This window comes from Papaver somniferum, chromosome 7 (assembly GCF_003573695.1).
Source record: "Papaver somniferum cultivar HN1 chromosome 7, ASM357369v1, whole genome shotgun sequence".
NCBI lineage: Eukaryota > Viridiplantae > Streptophyta > Magnoliopsida > Ranunculales > Papaveraceae > Papaver > Papaver somniferum.
This window is the reverse complement of record NC_039364.1, coordinates 86,744,381-86,760,367: the sequence shown is the minus strand read 5'-3', so window position 1 is coordinate 86,760,367 and position 15,987 is coordinate 86,744,381. Positions and strand designations below refer to the sequence as shown.

The window sequence follows — 15,987 nt, the reverse complement described above, 5'->3', positions numbered from 1 at the left end:
TTTTTTTTTTTGGGGGGGGGGGGGGGGGTATTTGGATAAAGGGAGTGAGAAACTCGTACTCAACTCGCTGATCTAAAACTGAGTTAGATTTCAGTATCTTCTTGACCAAAATACCCTTTAAAGCTAACTCATTAGAAATTTACTCAAGCAACTTTCGTACATGGAATACAGTTCCTATCTGGGGAGTGGAAGAATTAGCCATGAACCATTAACACTTCCATTTCCAAATCAATCCTAAGAAAATTAGGACAATTTGCTAATCTTTATCATCAAACGTACGTGAGTATAATAGAAACGGAGAATCTCTCGTTTCCATGAGCATGATTCTCTCTTGTTTTTATCTGGTGTGAACTATAGATGAATAAAATCTACATGTATGATCTTGGTTCGTTTGAGCCAGAGGTAGTGAAATGAAGCATTCACGTCCACATTTTGGAACGTGAATACTTAGTTTCTATACCAGGGTAGAGGTGGTTAAAACCAACAGTTCACTTCCATCCAAATTACGGTGAAATACGATATATCCCTTCTACTCATGTGATTGTGAAATACAATTCATCGTCCATTGTTTTCCTTTGCTTTGATTGATTAGTATTACTAATTATACACTTAATCTGAATGTTTAAGTTTGTTGTATTTGCAAAGAATAAACTCGTCTCAGCCCCTGAAGCCAATTGCATTTCTAAGCTGTTTGGAATTAATATTTTCACCGTCACTAAGATGGCAGCGAAATATTCTGTTTCGCCGGCACTGAAGTGCAGTGAAATGTTCACTATCACCTACACAATAGAGAGATTTGGTATTCACGCTCATTATTGTGAACGTGATAGTTTCATTTCTCTTCTATTGATGTGAACGAACCAAGGTTTTACAAATGATTTTTTTTGCTATAAACGTAAATTGAAAAAACAGTGAATCATGGCTTAATCATTTGGGTACACAAAATATTTCGTTTCCAACATACTCTTCTGGAATCTGGTATATTTAGAAAAACCTATTCACAAAATGTTTCATATGATTTTCTTACCTTCGAAAATTGTTCCAAACTTTCGTATCCTAGAATCTCTAGATAGGTGATACATTGAATGAATCATAAATGGATCAGTTGGGTTTTAGGTTTTACGAGTGTTCTTCACATTTAATAGGAAGAAGAAGTACAGAAGGAAGATTAATATTCTCTTTGAAACGTGGATTTTTTTGTGAGGGTTGTTTTATCGGACTCATAGGAAAATATCGAATATGTCAAATTAGGTGAGTCGACCACGATTGTTCCACTCTCTTGATCCAAAAACTCCCTCCCAATAACAAAAGTGTTCTTTTTTCTTCCCTTTGAAGTTTGAACTCTAGAGGGATCCAGAGAGTTCTGGCGATTTATAAAACAACCCAAAATCTATCTAAGAAAACCCCACTTCAAGTGTCCCAAACAAACGGTGTTATTCGGAAAAATAAAAACCTTCTAGTTTTAGAGGTGACTTGAAAGGAATCAGGGCCACTAATAAAATAAAATAGGGTCATCAAAACCTAAAATAATAACGAATATATCCTTAATAATCGGTAGCTAATTTATTATTTCTATTATCTTTTTAAATAATTTTTTTTTTTCAAAAGAAAAAACAAAAAAGAAGATTCATTTTTTCATTAAATTTTTATTAAGATCCTAATATAATCGATAGATCCTCCAATTTTAATTACTACCGATCATTATATAATAAGCCCAATTAAATTTAATTTTTCTTCTTTCATAATCGGTAGTTTCGTCAAATTATATATCAACCGATTATGGAAGTATCCCGATGAATAATTTTTTTCTTATTAACAAATTTTGAATTTTTCTACTTTTATTATCGGTAGTTTTGACAAATTAGTTATCTTCCAATTATGAAAGTCGCCTCAAAAATATATTTTCCCAAACTTTGAAATTTTCTAATTTTTCTACTTTCATAATCGGTAGATAATTATTTATCGATTATGAAAGAAATATATTTCTCACATTTTGAATTTTTTTCTTTTTATAATCGCTAGTTTTGACAAATTAGTTATCTACCGATTATGGAAATAGCCCAAGAATTCAGTTTTCCCAAACTTTGAAAGTTTCGAATTTTTCTACTTTCATAATCGGTAGTATTGCCAAATTAATTATCTGCCGATTATGAATAAAATAAATTTTCCCAAACATATAAAATTTCGATTTTTTTCTTAATAATCGCTAGTTTTGACAAATTAGTTATCTACCGATTATGAAAGTCGCACCAGAATTCAATTTTCCCAAACTTTAAAATTTTTGAATTTTTATGCTTTCATAATCGGTAGTCTTGTCAATTTAGTTATTTATGAAAGTCGCCTTAAAAATAGATATTTCCAAACCTCAATTCATTTTTTTACCTTAAATTTCTAAAACTTTATTTATTTTTTTATTTTTTTTGGATATCAAAAAAAAAAAATGAAAAAATAGTTTTTAAAAATATTATATAAAAAAAGGAATAAATAAATAAAGATAAAATAATTTAAAGTTTAAAGGGTAGAAACGTAAATTAAACTTGTAAGGGTAGCTTAGTACTTTTACCATGTGTAGACACCCCTTATCCTTTGTCCTTAAGTGGGTATAAAAAAGTCGCCCCTAATTCTTTTTGGGCCGCCTCTAAATATATCAGGAATAAAAACCCGTCGAAAATTTTCAGCACTCCAACTGATATATGCTTCCCTGTTTTATTCTAGCGTCAGGATTATGTTTATTTCATTTCTAATTATGCTAATAATTTTTCTTTTAATACATTCTGCAGGTTAAGGAAACCTTAACCAAAACAAAAAATAACTAAGAACACGTTTTAAGACTCTTATTCTCCTACAATATCTGCATCAACTCAGGACTAAATTCCCAGGATCAAGTTCACAAACTCCTCAGATGGGTGTTTAGCAACTAGAAAGTCAGTTGCACGATTCGTTTCTCTGAACACGTGACTCACTTTAACCCTTCTAAACCACCGCTTGAGCTGACTAATATGTCTCCACATGTGAATATCCTCCCAACAAGGCTTAGAATCCTTACCATTAAAAAAATTGTAGACAGCCATCAAGTTCGTGCAAATATGAATTCTAGGCATGCTCTTTGATCTTGCTAGAACCAGTGCTAGGTCAGTATCCTTAATCTCAAGAGAATCAACAGACTCTAGACCTGAACCTCCTATAGAAGCAGTCAGAGCGGTCTCTAATAATAGCACTAAAAACCCCTAGACTCATCACCCCTAGACACATCAATGTTGATCATCACCTCGTCATTTGCAGGAAACTTCCACCTGCAAGCAATAACCTTCTTCTAAACTAACTTGCAAGTAACACTTAAGAAACTCCATCTATCAAGAAATGATCCCACGAAAGGGGGAATCAACATCTGAAAAGTTCCCTGACTCCACCTTCAACCTAACGTCCGCAACAATAAGATAGCTGACAGTATCAACAAAGTTAGAACTTACATCATTCCATCGCTTATTACGCTCCTTCCAGATATGATATAAGAAACCATTCAAAGCCAACTTCCTGATAGAATTTACTTCCCGTTCACCAACAAAATGAACAGCACACCATAGTAATTCCTGATCCCAATAAGGAATACAGTCTCTAACAAATCCCAATTTATACGAAATTCCCTATCAAATCCCAGAAGCAAAGCTGCACTTACAAAACAAATGATCTTCATCCTTAGGGGAATCATTGCATAATAGACAAGAGGCATCAGGCACAACTCCCCACTGCAAGAGCATACATCGAGTCTTCAGTCTATTAATCGCAAGCCAACCAATAAAGGAATGTCTAGGAATCAGTCCTTTAAACCAAATCAATTTGGACCATCCAATTTTAGGACTTGAATGGGAAATAGCAAAATAGGTTTCCTTTATGGAAAAATTTACATATTTCCTAGCCTAGAGAATCCGTCTCCTAGAGATCAAACTTGATCTTTGCAAACTAATTACCCACATATGAGTCCAACCCCTTAATACTAGTGTTGATGGTGGATTTCTGACGAAGGTTATATTCATAAAATCAACTCAGAAATTATGTATCTCTGATAAGTATCAGAAGCATAAGAAATTCATATCTTCACCTTCCGTAAGAGAAGTGAATTGCAGTTATGTAACCTTATCATTTGTAATAATATATGTCAGCAATATCAGGGCTTCTGAAGTAGAACCTTCAATATTTCATGTATTACAGTTAAGCTGAAAGACTCAGCATTTCTTATTTAGAATTCATTTCTGGTGTCTAAACTTTCCCAGATTAATACTCAGAACTAATATGATGCTGGTTACATCATATCTAAATCAATTAAATGCTCCTAGACATATTGCATGCTAGTATAAAGCGACTGATTAATTAATCCTAGTGCAGTATTCATCGGTTGAATTCTCAGAAAAATACACTAAATAAACCATAATATTTACTTACTCAAATTCATGGCTTTTCTCAGCTGAATTCCATGGAATAGCAATGAATATTCACCTTTCGGGCATAAGGGGCACCCCGAGTAAGCCCCAAGTAAAAGGCACATGTGTATTTAGTAATAATGCTCAAAGGAGCATCCAAAGAATGGAAGAACAAGGATATGGAAGTTGTATCAAAATAGGAAAAGGCAGAGAGAGAAAACAATAATAAATTAAGGAAACCGTGAGGGATGGGTCCATACGGTTAGCCGGCCCGCTCCCCCCTTATTATTATTATTATTATTATTTTATTTTTTTTAAAAGATATTATTACATGAAACTAGTTGGAAGACTAACAAGCTAAGCTCCAACGACATACTATTACATTATTATTATTTTTATTATTATTATTATTATTTAAGGTTTCCTCTTTCAAGGACTTCATCTTTTGATCAAAACTCCCTGTTTCCATATTTTAATTTCCAAATGATGCTCCATGGACCATATGGTTAGCAAAGCAAGTATGTTTTGGTCAACAAAACGGTTAACTGTTGTTATGTGTACAACTATCACTAAATCAAATGTCTAAAAAACCCTAACTGTACCAACTCGGGTAACTGTACCGATACGTCTCGAGTTCAAATGGTCGACTCAATAAAATTATGCACGTGCATGTCACATGAACTGCAATAATAACAACATGATTACGTGGCTTCATCTTATGGGTTCAATTGAACGGCTATGATTGCATCCCTAATTCTTCATCCTTCTCAATACTATAAGAACCAGGGATGAAACCTAATTCTTTTCTTCAAGCCCCTTTTTCAAACCTACAAAACCAAGGTTTTCAACATTCAATGACACAAACAAGCCATGAGTGGAGTCCAAAAGACTCACCAAGTAGCAGTAATAGAAAATAAGGAGAAACATGTACCTTGTAATGGTATAAGGCATATACTTCAATCCACCACAACTGATACTAATGGAAGAATTTTTTGAAGTGATCAAATGTTACCTGTACATATTTTGAATGGCTTAATGATGCCATAGATCCTATAAAAAGCTTGATGTTGAAGTTAACAAAAGATAGGAGTTTTTCTGCTTGTGGAAATGAAAGATTGTCCACTGGACAACCAACCATGCTTCAAGACACACTGGAAAGGACATCTCAGTCTGTTATTATGCAAGAATGAACATAACAGAGACATAACTTACCTTAAGTGCAATGGATGTCAAGCATTTAGATGAGCTTCAGATGTTGTTTTTATTGCTTCAAAAAACAAAGTTATAAATCTGCGAATAATATGTAAGGAAGTTATATAACATTGAAGATGTTCAATTTAAGGAAAAGTACTTCAATCCAAAATAAATTTGTTCAATCCATACCAAAATAAAGATAAACTTTCCTAAGATTCTAGATTTTGTCCAAAGCAGAATCAATATTACAATCCAAAACAGAAAACATAAAATTTAAACTAACTCAAGGGTTCTTCTTGGTCTTCTTATCATTCCCCGTCCATTGAACAGTTTGTATGACAGTTTGTTGAACACATCCAAACTGTGGATATGTAACAGTTTGTGAAATCTTCCTCTTGGACGCAACCTCTTTAGATGACAGTTTCTTCACTCTTTTTGCTTTACCCCTAGAAGTACTTGCTTGTGATGGATCTGTGCAAGTAAAATCAGTAGCATCAACTTGAGTTCTTGGCATGTATCCTTTAGGATTCTTTCCAACTTCACCTCCTTTGCAAGTTGATTTATTGCGACCTGATTTCTTTCACCTGGTACATCTTCTAGCTTTCACTTCAACCACATGTTCATCATAAGCTCTTTTTCTTTTAGTTTTAGGCTTTCCTGCAGATCTGCTTGAGAGGGGATTATTCAGCTCCATCTTTGACTGGTGAGAGAAGAGAAAGAAACAAGATAAAATACTTTTTGTAAATGAAACCCTAAAGGAATATAACTGCACAACAACCAATAAAGGTGAGAATGTAATGGAGGTTACCTTCACCCAGTCCTTTGGGTCATCCAAAGGCTGTATAATTGGTGCATATTTGACCCTGTATAATTCAAATCTATAATAATGGTTGCAGTACCTGCACAACAAAAAAAATATGAAGTGAATATGTCAAGTTAGTACAGAAAAATTAAAGACAAAAATGACAAAACATAAAGTGAATACATAAGTTAATACAAAAAAAATTAAGAAAAAAAATGAAAAAATAATGAAGTAGATACATGTACTTACTTGGTTCAATCAGCTCTAATCTTCTTCAATGCGCATACTGCATGTTGATAGGGGATCTCCCTCAACTGCCACTGCAGACAAATATATTGAAGTTCAACCACATCAACTGTAAACATAGTAGTTGTATCCCTGTTGGTGACTTCAAAGAGCTTACCTGCTACTGCACAAACTGTCTTAAACTTGCCCATTAATTTAAGTATCTTCCTAATTAATTTAAATGCCTTAGGAACCAAGTCCCATCTTTCCACCCCGCAGACTCAGTCCTCCTCTTATAAAACAAACCCATTACTAAGTGTGCATACATCATGCCCAACAAACAAATAGGTTTATCCCTTAATTTAGATATCATGGAGTTAAAGGATTCTAAAAAATTATTATTTAAATGTTCACATTTACTTGTGTTATCAAAGAAGGCCCTAGACCATGAAGCAGGGTCTTCTCTCATAAGATATACAAAAGCCTTCTCATTTTCAGCCTTTAAAAGTGCCATGTTTTCCTTCAAAAAAACATAACTAAGTCTTAAAAATGGTACAACTGAGTAGGTGAGATAACTTACAAAAAATGAGATACTTTACATAAAAATGAAGAAGTATGTGAGATAAATTACAAAAAAGTGTTTTTTCTCATAACACCTTGCTGCATTCCACAAGTGAGTTTGCAGTTTAAAGCATTTGTAATACTTTTTGAAATTCTTACCTAAGTGCCTGTCAATACAACAAAACAGACAGTGTTTGTGAGAAAACTTACACAAAATAAATAAAACAAACAAGTAAAAATGTAAAGATTTTTACCTATAAAAATATCGGTGAGGAGTTTTATCAAATACAGCAGGCACAACTTCAGACAATCCTTTCTGCCTATCAGAAATAAATGTAACTGGTACATCAAGATTTGTGATATGGGGAGCCAGGTTGGTTAGAAATAGAGTCTAGTTGTTCTATAGTCTCGCTACGTCAAACTACAATCCCTAAAGGTACCAACCTATTTTGTGCATCTAATCCAGTTGCAGCTATTAGGACACCACCAAATTTACCAGTAAGATGGCAAGCATCTAACCTTATTATACGCCTACATCCATCCCTAAATCCTTGTAATGCTCCTGCAAAAATGATTGTCATACTTTCAAAACCATTATCAGATTTTGCATATGTATAAAAAGCCACAGATCCATCCTTTTTTTTAGTCAGCATAGTGCAGAAAGTAGGTACAAGCTTAAAACTAACTTTATAGTTCCCATACAAAGCTTCTAGAACTAAGATCCTAACTTTCCATGCTGTATGATATGAGATGTTACATTAGTTTCAACTAAAAAATCTTTTTTTTTTTGCTCAATAATATAAATTTTATTGAACAAAACTGATAAACAAGTACAACCTAAGCCCATTAGGCTTACTGAGCCTTTTTAAACTTGGTTGATTACAAAAAAGATAAAACAAAAACTAGAATTTGAAATAAAGTATACTCTTTAGGAAAATCTGAAATAAGGCTGATTTTTAACCTCCATACTGTGTAAGAATGGGGGTCTTCCTATGAAGAGTAAAGTTTCACCTCTTGCCAAATTTGCACCCTTTTTTGCCATAGCATCAACAGAGAAATTAACTTCTCTGTAACTGTGAATAAAGCTCCAGGATTGTAACCTTTCAGTAATCTTACTTCATCTTGTAATAGCAAACCATGGAATGTGCTCTGATGTAAATGCTGAGATAACTGCTTTGAAATCTATTCTGAATATAACCTCCAATTTACCATTCTTGATAGCCCATTCTCCTGCACACAGTAAAACCATGACTTCTGCAAAGTAATTTGTAGCCAATCCTAGTCCTCCTGCCATAACAACTATACATTCACCAGTTGAAATTTTCCCAACAAAACCAAATCCTGACATACCTGGGTTCCCTTTTGATGCACCATCACAGTAGAGCAGAATATGATTGTTCACTGGGAGAAGAAAATAAATTTCTTGTATATTAGTTGAGACAGTTCTTCTACAACTCATGTTGAAAATTTTCAGAATCTGCAGGTCATAAGATGAGTTCCACATTTTGCCTTTCATTCTTACTTCACTCGTAGCAGTAAGTTTAAGAATTCTAGTCTTGATACATTGTTCATTGAATCTTCCATTTCCATATGCACAATTGTTTCTCAAAAACCAGAGTTCTCTCAATGTAATGAAAGAAGAAGTCATCCAAATTTCTTTAATTGCAGGACTTTTTTGTTTTGCAAATGCAAAGATATCCTCAAATGATCTTGGGTTCTTAAAACAAAACATATCACCTAACCATTTCCACACCATCTCACTATGTTTACAGTACCACAGGATATGTTCTAAAATTTCTTCAGAATTTCTACAAAATGTACATCTTGATGCAAGGCTAAAGTTTCTCTTTTTCATGTTATTATCAGTGGAACATATACTCCTTTTCAGTTTCCACACATTACTAGAGATAGATGGGTGGATAGAATGACTCCAAACCTTCTTTGTCCACTGTAGTTTGGATATTTCTTTCTGATAGTTTCCACTACAGAAGCTACTGTGAATTCACCAGTTATGGTAGGACTCCAAACTCTTCTATCTGCTTTGTTGTCAGCAACTGGCAATTCATTTATATCAAACATCTCCAACAATTCAGATGGAATTACCCATTTACCATCTAATAAAATGTCAGAAACTTTCATATCTGGAAATTTGGAGCATAAAAGCATTTTCAGGGAATAATTCTAACAATGGTGTATATTTAATCCATTTTTCTTTCCAAACTGAAATGCTTTTTCCCTTCCCCACTAGCCATCTGAAATGATTTTGAACTTCATTTGCTACCCATTGCATACCTGGCCATATAAAGGATTTTCTATAATATTGAATCCATTCACCATTTCTGTCTTGATACTTAGCTTGAAAGTATCTTGACATTTCATCATCACCATTTAGAATTTTCCAGTAAAACTTCAGTAGGAGAGATTTATTAAGAATTTCCAATCTTCTCAGACCTAGACCACTTTCATCTATAAGAGAGCACACAAAATCCCATTTGATTGTAATAACTTTTCTTGTAGCAGGATTACCTGTCCATAAAAAATTTCTGATGATTCTTTCACATTCTTTGATTATTGTTCAAGGCCATTTGTATACTGCCATTGTGTAGATGGGAAAACTGCATAAAACAAATTTGACCAGAATCAGTCTTTCTTGAAATGAAAGAAATCTTACTTTCCATCCAGCCAAATTTTCTTGCATCATCTCAACTATACTCCATAAGTGAGAGGTTTTGACTCTTCCTGGTTCCAGCATAACTCCCAAGTACTTGTCTGGGAAGTTTGAGAGAGGCATGTTACAAAGATCTGTTATTTCTTGTTATCTTGGATCACTAATACCACCAATAAAGCATTTGTTTTTTTAGGAGAATGACTTGACCAGAAGCAGCTTGATATTCTTGTAAAACCTTCAGAAGTTTTCTCACATTTCTCTTATCAGCATTGCAGAATATAAAAATATCATCTGCAAAAAATATATGAGAGGGATGAACATTTTTGCTTGAAATCATTGGCTGAATTTGATTATCTTGCACCATTCTTGTAAGAGTTATGCCTAGGAGATCTTCATCTATAACAAAGAGGAGTTAAGACAATGGATCACCTTGTCTCAACCCTCTACTAACTTGGAAATAACCCACATGCCCTCCATTTAATAACACAGATATCTTAGCTGATTTTAAAAGAGTATGTATCCATCTAGTAACATTTCCTGAGAATCCAAACTTTTGCATTACTTGGAACATGAATTCCCAGCTTAGAGAGTCATATGCCTGAGTGATATCTAGTTTCAATCCCATGTTGCAACTTCTTCTCTTGTGTTCTAGGTCATTTACTAATTCAGATGCTAAAGCAATCTTTTCTTGAATATTTCTCTCTTTAATGAAGGCACCCTGTTAGGAGACACCACTTTTTTAATGATTTCAGTTAACCTCTTTGTAATAATTTTTGTGATAACCTTAAAGCTGAACTTCATCAAACCAATTGGCCTAAATTGATTATCTCTTTTAGCATTTTTAACTTTTGGAAGAAGTAATAAGAAGTTTGCATTCAACCCATTTGGAATGAATCCTTTACTCCACCAAAATTGATTGCTCTTACGAAATCATACCCAATTATATCCCATACTTCCCTATAAAACCATCCAGCAAAACCATCTGGACCAGGAGCACTATCTGGATTTAAATCAAAAACAACTTCTCTTATTTCATCTGCATTTGGAGTAGCTTCAATCATATAATTTTCTTCTTCAGTCACAACCTCAGGAATATCATTGAAAATATTGGTTTCTATAGAAACTTCCTGAAATGCAAATTTATCTTCAAAGTGCTTGACTAAAATGTCTGCTATCTCCTCTTGATTAGAAGTAACGCCACCATCTTGTTTTTCTAATTCCACAATAGAATTTTGAGTTTGTCTCACCTTTAGGTTAATATGGAAAAATCTTGTATTAGCAGCTCCCTCTTTTAACCATTTTACTCTTGATTTTTGTTGAATAATTGCTTTTTGTTGATCAAGCAAAATATCTTGTTGCCCTCTCAAGGTCACAAGATTATTGAGTAGATGCAAATCCAAAGGATTTCTGTCAGACAATAAAGTTGCTTTCATAACATCTTCTTCAACTTGTTTAAGTTTTTTTGTAACATCACCAAAAGTATTCCAGTTCCATATTTGTAAATCTTTTTTGAGTCTTTTTAGTTTACTCATATATATAAAACCAGAATTTCCAAAGATATCTGAACAAGACTCCATGATTGTTTGTTTAAAGGAAGCACGAGATTTCCATATCTTTAATGCTCTGAAAGGAACATTTTTTGGTTTTGGAATGTCGGCACTAGCACCATACAAAACTCCATGATATGAATTCCCCTTGCACCAACTCTGTAGCCCCAACTAGGATATAATTCAATCCATTTATCATTGAATACAACCGTGTCAAGATTGCAGACAATTCTTTTTCTTCCAGCTTTGTTATTACATCAAGAGAATTCCAGACCAGTCTTTGGTGAAGGAATCAGACCATAGATGCTTAAGCAATTATTAAACTCCAACATTGAGATTCTTAGAGGTTTTAAACCTCCTACATTTTCTTCTTGACAAGTAACAACATTAAAATCACATATTACCAACCATGGTTTATTTAAGGAATTAATATCCTCCATTGCACTCCACAATTCTCTTATATCTACAGCTAAGGAGGCTGCATGAACTCCAGTTATTAAATTATCACCAATTGAAATAGTTATCTCTTGCCTAGTGCATGAAATTATTGATGGAGGTTTTATTGAAGCACTCCAAACAGTCCATATGTTACCTTTATTCAACTTAGATGAATTATGAATTATTTCATAGTGCATACCAGCTAGTTTCAATTTTTTGATGACCTTTGTAGAATATCTTATTTTTGGCCCTGCTAGAATTAAAATAGAAGGACTAAAAGAATGAACTAAACTTTTGATTTTATCTTTGGCCTTTACTATTCCAAGGCCTCTGATATTCCAATATATAATCTTCATTTAGAAGGTTGAGAATGAGAAGGATTACCTCTTCTCAGGTTCCCATTTTTACTCAAATTTGACATTAGACTTACAACCTTCTTTCTAGTTGTAACATTTGCACCTGTCTTCTGCTTTACTTGATTTTCTGCATTTGAACCAAACTTCCCCAATGGAGGAATCACTGTAACAACTTCATTGATAGAAGGTGCACTTGAAGTTACTTTTAATACTTTTGATGCTGATAAAACTGGAAAAGCAGTTGGTGAGTTTAGAATTTCCTCTGGTGTATTCTGGAGAATTCGGAACTTGCCAGAATTTACCACCACTTCAGTTTGTTTATTTTCATCAAAAGCTTTACCATCTCCACTTTGTGATATTGGAGGAATGATGGCATCAGCAATCTCATCTTCACTATCCAGAGCATGTTGAGTATTCTGAGTTGTTTCATCTTCTCCAAAACAAATATCAAAACCAACATTATTTTTGTTCTTCACCCTTCACCAGATTTTCTTAGTTTGAATGACAGGTTCTGCTTCCCCCTGCTCTGGGACTTTATTCTTTGATCTACATTTTGTTACTGAGTGACCTACAACTTGGAAGTGAATACAAAACTTTGGAACCTTTGGAATATGAACTTTTTGTTCAAAGCTACCATACTTGGATTCAACCCATATTTTGTTAGGAATGTAATTTGACATATCCGTTTCAACCAGAACACTTGCATAATACCCAATTTCTCTCTTAAGAGTTGTTTCATCTACTTTAATGGAGCGACTAAAGAGTTTCCTATATTTAGAATGATCTTTTCTTTCCAGTAATCCATGCTGAGACCTGGAAATTGGACCCAAACAAAAGTAGATGTAGATTTTTGCTCCTCTGATTTAAAATTTGGTTCTCAATTTCTGAGTTTTAAATTCTGATCTTCAACCTTCCAATCTCCACTCCAAATATGTTTTTTATCATCTTCATTATCAAGATTAATAACAAAAAAACCTTTTCCCAATGGGATTAACTGAATTGAACCTTTAATTTTCCATTGCTTCCTTAATATAGAATCTGCAGTTTGAAATTTAAGTTTAACAAAATCTAATCTCCCAATCAAGCTGTACTTCCATTCAATCAAACTCTCTTCAATATCAACATCAGAAATAAAACATTTAGGACTATCATCCTTTGAATTACTCATTTTTTCCCCAGAAATATATCTAGGTTTTGAACTAAAATTATTCGATTCAGAAAAAATTGTTTCCGATCGATTAATAAGTGTTTCAGACAGATTATCGATCATTTACTATCATATTTTTAACACCAATCATTTGAAATAAAGAGAAATCACCGGAATTTAAGATGTGATTCACACAGAAAACGAAGAAGGAAGAAAAAATGTTGACTTGAGTCGATCGCCGATTCACCGAGTCGCAGACACTCTCTCTCTTCCCAAAAAACTCCTTTGTAACTAAAAAATCTTCAACTATTTGATTTGGCTTAAAAATAACTTTAAATGCAGTGCTCTTCAGTTTGTCTAACACCCACTCACAAACATAATGCTTATAAGCAGATATATTATACATATTTGGATCACCTACACATGTATGATTCAGATCCACACTAGTAATTGACCAGTTACCTGTCTTTTTCCCTTTTGAACAATACACAAACCATGGAAAACTATACTCCTTGAATCTACATATATCATTCACTCTCCTAGAATCAGTAAGTCTCATCTTAAATTGGCACCCATTTCAACCCACAAAAATCTCTTAAATGTCTTTTAAAAGCTCCCTTGCTAGCAAAAGTGGTTCCAACAACCATAATACTTGGGTCAATAGTGGGTATGTCTTCATATTCAGGAAACATTGGTTCTTCTTCATCTTTATCAAAGTAGTTTTTGTAGTCAGATTTGAATGGTTCAAACCAATCAGGTTGTTGTTGAACATGTTTATCTTCAACTTCATCACCCTCTTCATCATCTTCTTCATCACTAACATCTTCTTCCCCTTGATACATTTTACCAAACTCAGCAACATAATCTCTGTCATTATCTTCATCACTATCAAACAACACAGGAGGTTCCATTTTCTCCACAGGGTGACAATCATCAACATCTACATTATCTATTTGAATAACATAATCATTAGGAAGCATTGTACATTCATCTACATGGTCATCATTCACAACACTTAACCAATAATCCCCATTAAAGGTTTCATTACCTTCATCTTCAACTACTAGTGATGGTTGACTGCTACACCCTCCATTCCATAAGTTATCACCAACACTGGCCTGACTCAAACCTGAATTGACATTAGTACTTTCAACCTGATTCAACAAGTCCATAAAACTCAATTGTCTTGACACTTGTTTAGCTCTCACTTGTTCAACACCCATATGTTCACCTAACATCCTCCTTTTATCTGCAAGTCTAGGTGACCTTATAACATTAACATGCACATATTCCACTTGTTCAACACCCATTTGTTCATCTAACATCCTCCTTTTTGCAAGTCTACGTGATCTCCTAACAACCACATTTACAGAATCAAGATTTTTCTTCTTTGGTGTGACCACTACCTGCTTCATCTTATCTGCATCATATTCATCTTCAGGGTTAATAACAGTAACTTCAAGTTCAATGAAACCCTTACCATTAGGTTCAGCTTCCTTCCAAAACCTATTAAAATCTCCATCATCCGTCAAGTATTCTGGCATGTTTAGATCACCATTCATCCATATAAGATTAACCCTATTACCAAGCGATATAACCTAGTATGCACCATTTCTCAAATAACTTCAGATGAATTAAGTCTCTGTTCTCTGTCAATGTTGCTGAAAAATAACGGGAGCTCTGTATCCACCAAATGAACACTTATGTCCCTAAAAGAAACATACCCACTGCATAAAATACAACAGAAATCATATCAGTGATCAGATAAATAAACAACAACAGAAAACCCTAATCAATTCCTCATTCAAAAATACAAAAACAATTTCGAGATTTTCACAAACAATGAAAATCAGATAAGAAATTAGGGTTTACAAACCCTAATTCTGGAAACATCAATGCAAACAGGAAATCATATGGGTTCATCAAATTAGCTCATCAAATCTCCATATGAGTCATCAAAATCACACAAAAATAAAATACGAAATTAGGATTTAAACCTCTTTTTCATCTTGTTCTTCTCTTTTAATATCTTCATAACGTCACACTTCTTCATAGATTCTTATGTTGCTTTGATCTATAAACTTCTTTGTGAAAATCTGATGTTTCTCTACAGATTTGGAGAGACAATAAGGGGGGAAAAGAAAGAACAGAACGAGAAAGGGAGGGAAAAAAATGAAACCCTCGTTTCTCTCCGCCTATTTTATTACACAAAGGATAAAATTAGAATTTCGCTATTACTTTTACGTCTCGACCGTTGATTAAACTTCGTTGATGAACGGTTGGGCCTTAACGGAGAACGAGAAAGTGGGTGTATTTTAGAAATTTAGAAAAAAACGGGTGTATTTTAGGAAATACTAATCCCATAGGATGTACTTTGTCAAAATTTCCTATTTTAATTAATTATATAAAATATTAGGACCGCTACCAATATTATTAAATTAATATTTTATTTGGTCATATTTCCAATTGTTCATTGATCAAGCGGTATTTGCTCTGACTAGCAATATTTGCTTTGACCATCAATTGCTCCATCTATCAATATCTTAATTGCTTCAACTAGCAATGTGTTGGCTAAGCCAACGAGGTTCAGAACCATCCCCGCCACTTCTGGCAATATTCAGTATTTGGTAG

The 15,987-nt window shown here is 33.8% G+C and overlaps 1 protein-coding gene across 1 annotated transcript; it reads right to left on the bottom strand.

Moving 5' to 3' along the window:
• Positions 1-13,417: 13,417 nt before the first annotated feature.
• Positions 13,418-15,503, bottom strand: LOC113292798. Its single transcript, XM_026541654.1, has 2 exons — positions 15,354-15,503; positions 13,418-15,083 (listed from the first exon to the last, which is right to left on the bottom strand). Exon 2 carries the CDS (start codon positions 14,916-14,918, stop codon positions 13,917-13,919), a length of 1,002 nt encoding a protein of 333 aa, XP_026397439.1. The 5' UTR covers positions 14,919-15,083; positions 15,354-15,503; the 3' UTR covers positions 13,418-13,916.
• Between the last annotated feature and the right edge of the window lie 484 nt (positions 15,504-15,987).